Below are 12818 nucleotides of genomic sequence, written 5' to 3'. Positions count from 1 at the left end.
ACCTGCTTGAATACACCACAGTTTAATCAGAGCAGAAGAACATAATGATAAGAACAGCATTTCCACTGCGTGCATCTGACAGATGCAAAACAACACCATCATCAAATCAGCAGGACAGTAGTGGACAGTGTGTAAAAACAATGCTTGGTCATAGTCTGGCTCAGCGGCCACATAAACCACGTTAAATAAACAACATTTACTAGGCAACTACATAGTAAACGTAGATTGGCTTACTTTTGATGACTAGCTTATAACAGGAGACGACGGGGCTTAGAGTTGAACACTGCAATGATTTTGTTATAGTCCAACGATTCAGTCAATTCTCTTTCAAATGAGAGCAGGGACAAAGAGTTCGGTCTATGTGTCAACACCTGCATTATCTTCCTCCTGCGGCGGCCGTGGTCTTTTTGACACAAACTTTAGTAAGTTGCTCTGTTTCATTTTAGTTTAGCTAAACTTCAGTGTCCCTCTGTGAAATGTGCTCGACGTTGTGAAGGGGGGATGGGCTGTTCGCAATCTGACAGCGCTACGCGGGCATTTCGTCATCACCATGACAACCAAACAAGAATCAAGAAACATTAAGATTTATTTTTATAGGTCAAGTATTGTGGTAATCGCAACAGAATTCCCTCCTTAGGCTACCTTGTGAGGCCACTGACTGGATGGGCCTGACTGACAGGTGGGTGGACCCAGGCCCATCCAGGCCCACCCGTAGCTACGCGAGAGCTCCGTGCTTAGAAAAACCAGAAAGTGGTACCGCTCCCTTTTCTTTCACTTTGTGGACATTGCGGTGGTTAATGCTTTCATTATCCACCAGCAGCTGGCTGCAATGCAAAGCAAGAGGGCAAAAAATCAGAGGGAATTCCGGGAAGCCCTTGTTCAAGAGCTCGTTGATTGGGTGGCGCCTCCTGCTGCTCCTTCTGCTCCTGGTGCTCCTGCTTCTCACCATCCAGCAGGACACACTCCAAAACACATACAACCTTCCAGTAAAGTGAGAAGATGCAGAATGTGCCACTAGAAAACCCTTGTAATCTGCGGTGTGTGTGACTTGCCTCTCTGCTTCGTTCCAAAGCGAGATTGCTTCAGTCGCTGGCATGATGGTGACAATTTGTAATAATTAGCTCTGAATAGTTGTAAATAGTTGTAAATAGTTGCATATAGTTGTATGAACAGTTTTTCATTTGGATTTATATAACCACTGTAGATACTATATACTTTTTTATTTAGTTTTATTCCTATGTTCAAACACAATTTATACACTGTTTAAGTATTTTTTTAAAAGTATATTCTGAGAATGTTTTGAATTAAAAAAAAATAATAATCACATTTTGTGTGTTGTGAGATCAAGTAGTTAAGAAGTGTCACCAATGGAGCATGGGAATCCCAATGGAGGAAAAAATGACACCTAGTGGCCTTTGTTGTTACAGCAGCTAAAAGTCTCACAGAATCTACAAGGTTTGTGATATCAATTCCAAATTTGGAGCAAAACTTGTATATATTTTGTGCTTTAAATTCCTTTTTTTACCCTTTAAATTTTTAGGGTAAAACCTCTTTTGGATTATATATTTTTTCATAAAATAAATATGTTTTTATTATATACCTTTTTTATTATAATAAACTTAAATTGCTATAACTTTTAATTTTTTTTTTTTTTCAACTGCAGCCACCTGTACCATAAACCTCCAAGTGTTCTCTTAAAAACAAGACCAGAATCAAGCTTCTATTAAAAAGCATTCCAGAATTACACCCATTTAAATTTAGACATCCCCTTTTTAAGTGTGAACTCAAAAAGGGGGGTGAAAGTTAAGGGGTTAATGGTTATTATGGGTGTGGCTTCTGTCTTCATCCCGGTGTTTTAATTGAAAGACAGGTTAAGTACATGGTGATAGCCTCAGGACATGACAGAGATTCAAAGTCTATGCTAAAAGATATGGAAGTAGCTTTAGTTGAAGGTGGGTCTGTCAGAGGTGTTTAAAGTTCTTCACAACTTATGAACATGCGATACTTTGACATTGTATGGGGCTTCGTACCTGATTATATGCATGCTGTCCTTCTTGGCGTAACCAGACAGATCACAGAGCTTTTGCTTCAGAGTAGTGACCAGCCTTATTACATTGGTAGACCAGACACTTTAAGGGTAATAGAAAATCGCTTTCTTTTTCCTTTTACAGGAGTCCATCTCCTATGAAGAAGTCAACAAATTTGTTTCTGTGTTAGTGAGTGCATGGGTGGGTGTAGGGGATGTTAGTGAGTGTATGGGTGGGCATTGGGGATGTTAGTGAGTGGGTTATGAGTTGGAGTCACATTGTTAGTGGGTGGAGGGAGAGAGTGTGGTTTACAGATGGGTATACATGTGTGGAAAGAATGGGGTGGGTTGAGGGGTAGTTGATGGGAGGGGTGTGTAAAACCAGCTGACGACCAAATTGTCCAGGCTGAGAGACCAGCTTGACCACCTAACCCAGGCTGGGAGACCAGCTAAAACCAGCTAAGTCAGGCTGGGAGACCAACTAAAACCAGCTACTTCCAGCTTAAACCAGCTAAAACCAGCCAACCAGCTTAGGCTGGTTTTAGCTGGATTTTTCAGCAGGGATAACAGCCACTTAAATTGCTTACCATTCCTTCTCTTTCATGTTTAAATCTTTATATGAAAATTCCCATACAACCCCTGTTTTTCCACTTCAATGATCATCCGTTGTGTAGCCGTCTTGTTCCGAATTTAGTTCTCCGACCACCAGCCTGTCACATTACATGCTGTGTAATGTATTTCAAATAAAAAAGATAGTTTGGATATAATGTTGACATATATATTAATTTATTTGTGTGATTACAAGAATAAAAACCAAAAATATTCCCCATTGATTGTTGCATATTTGCATTTTTCTTTTTTGGAGTAATCTGTTTGGTTTAATTTTATTGACAAACCTTGTTTATTGTATAGCCTAATTATTTCCCTCTCTGGCACTAGAAATTGCATTGAACAAAAATTATGCACTGCCCAAATATGACATTAATGATATATATCAGTTTTATATATATAATATTTATTTTCTGTGTTTTTTGTACATAAATATCTATGCACTTGAGATTTTAGCGTGTGAACAGGGCTTTTATTTTGGTGTGGTGATATGACGTCATAAGACGGCGCCAGTGATTCGGCTGAAGAAGGTTTGTGTTTTTAACAATTAAATGCGTTTAAATCGGTTGAAACAGTTTATTATATTTCATCGTTTTTGCAGGCGATTTAAAATGAATGAATTGTTAATTAATGTAACTTTGTAAGGCTTCATTGCCCCTTTATTTAACATTAAGGAACGTGATTCTATGGGTCAAACGCATCCACACACCAGTAACAGAATAACGAGTAAAGTCTCGTTTCGCTCTCTGTATGGTGAATCAGTTTATCTTAAACACGAGTTCGGTCACTGACAATTTGATGGAAGAAACTACGCTTTTGAGTCGATTGATTCCCTTAATGATTCACTGATTCAAAACTGTGAGGAAAAAACCCTGTAATGACCCTTTTTAACAGACCAACTCCAAATGTTTTCATGAAAGCAGTGACAGAATATGTTTTTTTTATTTATAGGGTGACATGAGGACTCCAAAACAAGCAATAATAGTTCTTGTGGATAAATGACCTGATATGCACATTCGTGGCCATTACAAATTCAAAATAAAAATATGTAAAAAATAAATAAAACGTAAATAGCTACCAAGCATCAAATCATTGTATTAAACACTTTAAACAGACTGATTTATTAGGGCTACTTAAATCACAGTTTTGGTGCAAGTTTTAAGAGCAACAAATAACGTATCATTGATATTTTGGTATTTTTTTCTAATGTTAGCTAAGCACTAAGACTGGATCAAATGATTTTTGCAAATGATATTTTGAATTTCTGCTATTAACAGGTGTGAAAAAGAAAAGAAAGAATAAAGTGGCATAGGCTCAATATGGTAACCCATACTTAGAATTTGTCCTTTGCATTTAACCCACCCAAGTTAGTGCACATTAGGAGTAGTGAGTAAATAGCCTAGTGTACGTGTATACGTTAAGTTAGTGATGGTGAAATTAAGCTTTGTGAAGCACTGGGGCTTTCCCCCTCGACTGTATTGTAAAATGATTCATTACTCGAAGCTTTTCAACACGTTACACACTAACGACATCTTGTGGTCAAAAGGTGGAAAAGCTGCCTTTCTGTCCCAGAAGACCTTTTTTTTCTTCTTTTTTTTTAAATAAATCACTTTCTGCTCTGTAAACCACAAAGCAATACAATTAATCCTCATAATTCAAGTGTTAGTGTTGATGTAGTTCTTATACAATGTATGAACAAACAACTATGAATTAATTTATGAAAAAATAATAATAATAAATGGGACTAATTCACTTGTACAGAAACAATTCTTATGAATGCAGCCTTATTCACATAAACTTTAGCCTCAGTCCTAATCCTACGAGTTCATAGGCAAGGCTCATGTAGGCATATATAATCATAATAAAATAAAAAATTGTTGTGGAATGGTGAAGTGCTTGTGAACTGGGGAGCTGACATTTTATTTTGTGGGTAATTTAATAAATTAACGTTTTTTATTAAGGAACATTGTTCAACAATGTGAGGGCTAAGTCTATTTCTTTCTTTTTTTACTACTACCGAAGGGTATGACACTCGAAACCTGCTCAAGGGGTTTGCGCTATTTTTGAATCTGAATCCGAAACAGTCACGTGACTGTGTGTGGAAACGAAGCTTCACAGATCACGTGGTTATGGCAAAACGAATCAAGCCCCGATACACTGCTTCAATGTGTGATGTTTTGTTTTTTTGATACAAGCTTCGAAGCCTCGGTGCCGAACGTCACATCACTAAGTTAAGTATACTTTGGGCTTAAAGGGATACTTCACCTCTGGAAAGATGAATGTGTATTTAAAATGGGTCATTTATGTAGAAGAAATGTGAAATGCCAGAAAATGTATTTTTTGGCTCATGTGGATGAAAGACAACAACTCCCAGAATGCACTTGCTTCGCTGCCCTAGGAGGCCACTCCCAAGCCACGCCTACCGGTAAGAGAACGCAGTTTAAAACAAGAAGACTAGGCTACTAGTGAGTCTCCGTGACGAGTCTGATTTCAAGATCGCCCAAAAGTCGCCATTCATTATGATTACTGTGGCGAGCAGGACGAGACTGAGGGCCGCGGGAGAACGACGCGAGGCCGGTGGCGTGATTACTGAGACGCACCGGTCTCGTATGTCTCACGGAGAGGCGGGATTTTTCTTAGCAATGTTAAAACGCACATCAACCGATCACTTGTTTAGCGTTCATGTAATCACTACATTCAGATTCACCAATCGGAATGAATTCAGCTAGATTGAAACAAAAGGTGTGCATGTAAACAATGAATGGCGACTGCAGAAAGCAAAAGCCGAATCCCGGACATTTTGGACGATCTCGACGGCCGGACATGTCTGGGAAAAAGAGGATGGTAACCCCTAATACTCAGCTTTCTCCACAGAACAAGAGCCTGCTAGCTTAGCTTCCAAAAAAAGATGGCTGACTGACAATTCTGTGAGTGAGATCCCACCCCCTATGGGCGGGTTGAAAACATGCGGGACAGCTCCTCCTACTGGCTGTAGTCTTTAGCCTCTGGCCAAAAAATCCTCCAATGATGCAAAATGACGATTTTTGCGTCATCGGAGGATGTTTTCCAGACAAAAAATACATAAATCTCTCGTCTCAGGGGGATATGAGGGAGGGTAAGCATGGTAATTTGTAAATACTACAGGTTTTCTACTAATACAAAGCTTAATGCTAAATCCTGAAGTATCCCTTTAAGATAGATATACAGACAGCTCCGGGTGTGTGTGTGTTCACTGTAGTGTCTTGTTTTTCCTTAATTCTCCTCATGTCTCCTCAAACACACAGAAAATCCCCTGGTGAAGCAACTGAGATCCACATAACATATGATTATAAATATGGCGTTTATTAAAGAGGAGAGTGAAGACGTGAAGATTGAAGAAACATTCAGAGTGAAACAAGAAGATACTGAGGAACAAACAGGTTGGTTTCATTCTCAAAACTGAACTCAGTCATTTGATTCTTAAATGTCCATCTCTACAGAAATGAATGTTAAGATCTCAGACAATCAGCACTTTAAGTCTGACAGAAAATCAGCATAGGACTTTAGAGATCTATACACGGTAGCCAGATTTTATTTAAGCACAAGTACTTAAAATGAAGTTGCTTCCACTTCTTTTCACTCCCAAGTTCAAAGTTGTTTTGTTGCAGTCTTTTCCCCTCCGCTGTCAGGAGAACAGGTCATAGTCACAGGGGTGTTAGAAATTGCATAGGGGAGGATTTAAAGGCCCCCTGAAATCAAAATGTAAGTTTTTCAGATTTTAGTATGTATTTAGTACATTGACAAATAAGGTTTTTAAAAGTGTGGGAAAAAAATATATGGAGATATAATTAATTTTGAAACAATTTTTTTAGTTTTACTAAGTGTTTAACAATGAGATTATGTGGTTTTTACAATCAATTAACACTGCTTATGTCTTTTTTCTTTTTACAAGATGGACAAAATTTGTCACCAAAAAGGTTTAACGGTTTAGCCATGAATATATTTTAAATTATTCATTTGCAGATAATAATTCATGAAAAAATCTGATTTGACATTGATGTTGAGATAGTATGCAGGAAATGAGAAGAGGGGAAATATCAAGAGTAAAAAAAAAGCCTTATCTGCTTTATATTTGTATTATTGTAGTTACTTTAGTTATTTAAAACAATATTATTCAATTTAAATATTTACTATATGGGCCATTCCACAGAGTTGGTTCAAAGTCAGAGTTGGAAACGTCTTGAAAAAAATGTGCATGTATGCAAATTGTATAATATCCAAGGTACACATTTCTAGTAATTGTGCAGTTAATTATATTGTATTTTCAGAATGTTTTGGAATATTTTTCCTCTCCCCAAATTTTTCACTACCGAAACACAATAATAAATAATTCAATAAGAAGGCTTATATTGAGCTATTAATATTTTGTTTACATCTACCTCGTAAATATATTTTTTGCTATTTAAAAAAAAAAAAAAATTCACAGGTAAATCAATAACCATTACAATTTTAACAATACTTCAAGTGTAATTTATAAGATTTGTTGTATTTTTAATCCAATCTTTCTTTGTAAAAGGCATTAAGTTAATCATACTGATTTCAAAGTTAAGTATTCATTAGTTTGAATATATATTGAATCAAACACTATAATAACATCTTAGTTGATAATTCAGTATACTTTATTTTATACAAAACATGCATGTTTTGGTCGTGATAGCACATTTTCGGTAGTGACGGTAATGCTTTGGTAGAGACCACATCACATTACAGAATTTTAACTCGCATACTAAGATACTAATGATTTGCATAACTGTACTAAAATTGTTTATTTCCCCTCAAAAAAATTATCATGTGTTCCCTTTTGTCACTACCAAAACAATGATGGCATGTTTCGGTCATGACTGTTTCGGTAGTGACAATTTAAGATACTTTTGAGCCTAGTTCAAAGATGATAGCCAGCACATGGTTACTAGCACAGTTCTGAACAGTTGTACACACACAAAAACTAAATTTGATGGAATTACACCCAAAAAGGTTTGCTTAATTGCAGAAAAAAGGTGTTTGGTAGTGATGTTCCTTAAAGTTACACACAGATTTTCAGACTTTTGAACACATTTCCCTATTGCACAATAATTGTACCTATCTATAATGAAAGAGAAGCTATGAGAGAGAGGCACACAGGAATATTTCCTGATCAAAAATGTAGGAGTGTGGTCAAAATCAGTCTCAGCCAATGGACTAAAACACACACTGTTTCGGTAGTGACATGAAAATGCGGGACACATTTTTTACATTAGTTTCATGATTTAAAAATAAAATAAAATATATATATATATATATATATATATATATATATATATATATATATATATATTTTTTTTTTTTACTTTACTTTTGAAAAGAAATCAGAAAGATATTTTTTAAAAACAACAATGAAATAAATAAATAAATATTTCAATCATTTTCACAAGTTGAAATTTAGGGGTTAGGGTTCGGGACAGCCACCTCCCAATTGAAAGTACCCAATAAATTATGATTTTATATATATTAAACTTACTGATATTTTAAATATTATTGTGGGATTCAATAGATAATAGAAGGATCTTAGTAAACATCTAAAATTTGAATACTTATGCTTTTTAAATGTGATTTTTGGTTGTCGGACAGCAGCACCAATTCTGTAGAATGGCCCATATATCGGTTTTACCGAATGACCAAGGCTGGTTCTACCGAATGACTATATCTGCTGCCCCTGACATTATGAATATTTAAGACAATACACAGACACAAATAGCTACAAAAGCACATTTTATTGTTAATATATTAATGTAAAAATGTACGTCAAACATTAAAAAATTTAATTGTAATTGGAACGCACATATTTACATACAATTCATATTGTTAATGATATTAAAGTAATTAAAACATTGAAGCATTCAATTGTTCTTGAAACAAATGTTTAAATTGTTAAACAATGAGATGGTATATATTCTTGAAAGTCATCCAGTCTTTAGAGCATAATCTTGAGGACTGTGAATTTAGAGGTTCTGGCTCACTAATGGTTGTTGTATGCACGTCGTCTTTAAAGTAGAAGATTTTGTCTGGTTCTGATGCCAAAAGTGGTTCCTGATGTACCTCATCCACTTGGATGTCACAGGTGTCACATTTAAAGACTATATTGTTTATGGTCCTCATCTTCTCTCGCTGCTTCTGTTTTGCCCTCATCCATAAACGCCTCCTTTTTCTTGATCCTTTTGGCCAAGTTCAACTATTGACAGGTGTTCTTTTATGCCATTGAGTTTTTTCTTTGGTAACTAAAAACAAAAAGAAAACTATACCACCACTACTACTACTACTACTACTACTACTAATATAATATTGGCAGGTGTTGCTGTTAATCACTCAGTTTTCTTCAGTTACTAAATGCAAAATGGAGCCGATTTTATGCGCTGTAACCGTGTTATGAGACAGTTACTACTATAGATAGTATTATAACAATAGTAATATAAAAATAATATAAGTAATACAAACAAATTATACTTTTCTCTACTTTAGGCAAGTATATCTTCTTTTTTAACCGGATCAGATTTGATCCTTTCCCAGTAGCAAACTGCTTGTTCCTTATTTGATAAAGTCGCCTGCAAAAGTAAAAATTAGTCAAAATGATGTAATAATATACTCTGCACATGTCCTATTAATAAAATGTTGTATTTATTTATTCCAGATAAGTACAAATATGACCAACATACATTGCTGTCATTCGGTAAAACCAGTAGGTCATTCGGTGTGACCAAATGTTTGGTATTACCGAATTACACTTTTGGAAATACCAAATGACAATATTTTCAAACAATGCAAACAGGCTGATATCTAGATAGCTTGCTAGCAAAAAGACAATAAAACATTTTATATTTAGTACAAGTTTTTTAAATATTACAACATTTTCCGTGTTTTATAGCGGTTGTAACGAATGACCTGATATTTCGGAACATGCATATAAGCAAGTGAAAACATGAATTTTTCAAATTATTAAGAGAGAGTTACTAACTTTGCTTCACGACTGTGTGGTTCTTTGCAGGTGTCTGAATGTTGTCACATCCTGTCACATGATATTGACAGCATGACTTGATCCAAAATTATGCCTTTTACTCCGAATGACATCAATGAAATAATTTTTTCCATAACAAAGCAACGACTTCTACACAATTTTAAAACCATTTTGCACTATGTGGATATAAAATGTTATAAAATCATGCCAGAAGAAAAAAAATATAAATTTACTACATTTAAATCACAAATGAAATTGTATTCTATCTATGCTGTATTGGCCTTTGGACAGTTAAACCGAATGACCTTTTGACACTTAAAAATCTTTAAAATACCTTTTATATGTAGTAAAATATAGTTAAAACCTTTTGGATTCAATAAAATAGATCAAGTTGTACTACCTTACATACTTTGGATGTCATATCTTTGTGTTTTATTATTATTAAGGCCTTGGAACAAAAAAATGACCCGTCACGTCATTGACTCATGTATAGGTTAGCCTCAAGGTTATGAATAAGCTGGTGTGATCCAAAACAATGACAATTTGCATTTAGGAGTTATAAGCATTCAAAACTTACAGTCTCTTCCACTAAAATGGATCACAGATTTTTTTTGACATCACCACGGACTTCAGCTTCTCATCACATCTTCTGTCCAATCAAATGCTCTCTAGAATGGAATGTGTCCTGCGTCTCCCGCCCCCTATGCTGTAAACACCACCTGGCCAAAGCGACTGTGGATGTACCTGTACGTTCAGTAGTACACGCATGCTCAGTATCAGCTGCTCGTGCTCATCACTTCTCAGTGAACTGTTGGAGTTACTGGAGTAACATATTGTTGTTGTTTTTTTTGAGTCGGAGGGACTGTCAGGCACGTCCGAAAACGAGTAACTTTAGAAAACTGTTAATCAGTGCTGACTTGACACAAACGGTTTTGAACGATTCACTTCGATTTGGTGAACCGGTTCGACAGGTTCACTAAAAAGAACCGGTTCACTAAAAAGAACCGGTTCAAAAGAACGATTAGTTCACGATTCGGACATCACTACCGTTGAACCGTCACAAAGCAATAATTGTGTTCGGTTGCTCAAACGCTCGAGTCCGTTTTCCAAATGTACGTTGGTAAAGAATGAAATGGCTAGAATTTATTCACACATCTACTATTGAATCCAACGTATCATCAGCGCTCGCTGGCTATTTGAAAAGGGGGAGGAGCCATTCAATATGTCCCACCTTAGCTTCCTGTTTCAGTGGAAATTACATCAACGCATCATACAAAGCTGTGCGTTTCAAGGCACTTCAGTGGGCCTTTAACATTGACTGCAGGATTTAACATTGACTGCAAGTCAGTGGCATAAATCAGCCATTATCTGTGGAAGTTATTTGTGTTGCTGGACTTTTCCAACACTTAACAGATTTTACAATCTAGATGTTTATCTGACTACTTGTTTCCAGGTTTGTTTTTGAATGGGAGTCAGTTCTTTTTTTTTTTCAATCTGTGCAACTGCACTTTGACATAGTATGACACTACGCTAAGGTGTTCCCATAGCTCCAGCTACTGACGCAGCATCAAGTTAACCTATGACAGGGAATGTCTCGGTTACAAATGTAAACTTGATTTCCTGAATATGGATCCACATGGATGGATTCCCTGGATGCTTTCAACAAAGAAAGTCATAACAGAAACAAAGTGATGACGGAACCAGATTATTTTATTGCATCAGTGACTCAATGCCTCAGAGAGTGGTGTGATTGAATGGAGTGATGAATTGACATGATTCTATTCAGGCTTCAGACATTCGCCACTCTGGGGAAGTTCCCATAGTGTCAGCTACTGATGCAGCATCATGTCTCCTTTTCAGGGAACCAAGGTTACATACATAACCAAGATGTTTTGGTATGTGTGCTAAAACAAATCGAGTTCTGAGTTTACAGCATAGTGTGGGTATAAGATCTACTGTTGTTTGTTTTGATGCTTTACATGTCTATGGTTTAATGTCTCTTGATTTGTGGCATTAAACTGGGGTTAACTTGTATTTGTCTCTTTTCACTTTAGACCTGATTGCACTGAAAGAGGAGAGTCAAGAACTGAATGAAAAGGAGGAGAAAGATCAGTATGAAAAACATCATGACTTAATAACTGGAACAAAAACTTATAGTTGCTCACAGACTGAAATGACTTCCTCACAAAAAACTCAAAAGGCAGGAACTACAAGTCATTTCACCTGCTTTCAGTGTGGAAAAAGTTTCAGACAACATGGGAAGCTTAAAGTTCACATGAGAATTCACAATGAAGAGAGCGCTTTTAGCTGCCAACAGTGTGGAAAATGTTTCAACAGAAAAGAAAACCTTAATTACCACATGCGAGTTCACACGGGAGAGCAGCCTTTTACCTGCAATCAGTGTGGAAGAAGTTTCAACAGAAAAGGAAGCCTTGAAAGCCATATGAGAATTCATACGGGAGTGAAGCCTTACACGTGCCCACAATGTGGAAGGAGTTTTACACATAGACCAACTCTTAATGCCCACGTGAGAATTCACACTGGAGAGAAGCCTTTCACATGCCCTCAATGTGGAAAGAGTTTCGATCAACATGGGAACCTTAATGCTCACATTAGAATTCACACTGGAGAGAACCCTTTCTCCTGCCAACAGTGTGGAAAAAGTTTCAGTCGGAAAGGAAACCTTCAAGTCCACATGAGAGTTCACACTAGAGAGAGCCCTTTCACCTGTCAACAGTGTGGAATAAGTTTCACTCAAAAAGGAAACCTTAACATTCATATGAGACTTCACACTGGAGAGAAGCCTTACATGTGTCTTCAGTGTGACAAGAGTTTCACCTATCAAAGAGACCTGAAACGGCATTTACAAACTCATTCTGAGAAAGAATTTGCAATGTTCATCAGTTTGGCAAGAGGTTTACAAAATTAAATTCTTCCTCCTGAGTCAATGTGCAAGTGATTTTTTTTATTATTATTATTTTTTTTTAATTGCTCTGTGTACAAATTTATTTTCCCATCACACTTACAGATGCACCTGAAAATATGTAGATTTTCTTTTCTTTTTTGACCAGTTATTTTCTGCAAATAAATGCTCTAAATGACAATGAATTTACTTTAAATTTGGCAGAAATTCTATCTGTAGATTTTAGAAGAAAA

The 12818-nt window shown here is 36.2% G+C and overlaps 1 protein-coding gene across 1 annotated transcript; it reads left to right on the top strand.

The window, feature by feature from the left end:
- The first annotated feature begins 3109 nt into the window (after positions 1–3109).
- Positions 3110–12605, top strand: LOC311081782 (uncharacterized protein). Its single transcript, XM_084112423.1, has 3 exons — positions 3110–3165; positions 5920–6054; positions 11717–12605. The coding sequence occupies exons 2-3, from the start codon at positions 5958–5960 to the stop codon at positions 12589–12591; spliced, it is 972 nt and encodes a 323-aa protein (XP_083968549.1). The 5' UTR covers positions 3110–3165; positions 5920–5957; the 3' UTR covers positions 12592–12605.
- Positions 12606–12818: the final 213 nt, after the last annotated feature.

The sequence above is a fragment of the Abramis brama genome (assembly GCF_963993115.1).
Source record: "Abramis brama genome assembly, chromosome: 4".
NCBI lineage: Eukaryota > Metazoa > Chordata > Actinopteri > Cypriniformes > Leuciscidae > Abramis > Abramis brama.
The sequence above is the reverse complement of the archived record's forward strand: the minus strand, read 5'-3'. Positions and strand labels throughout refer to the sequence as shown.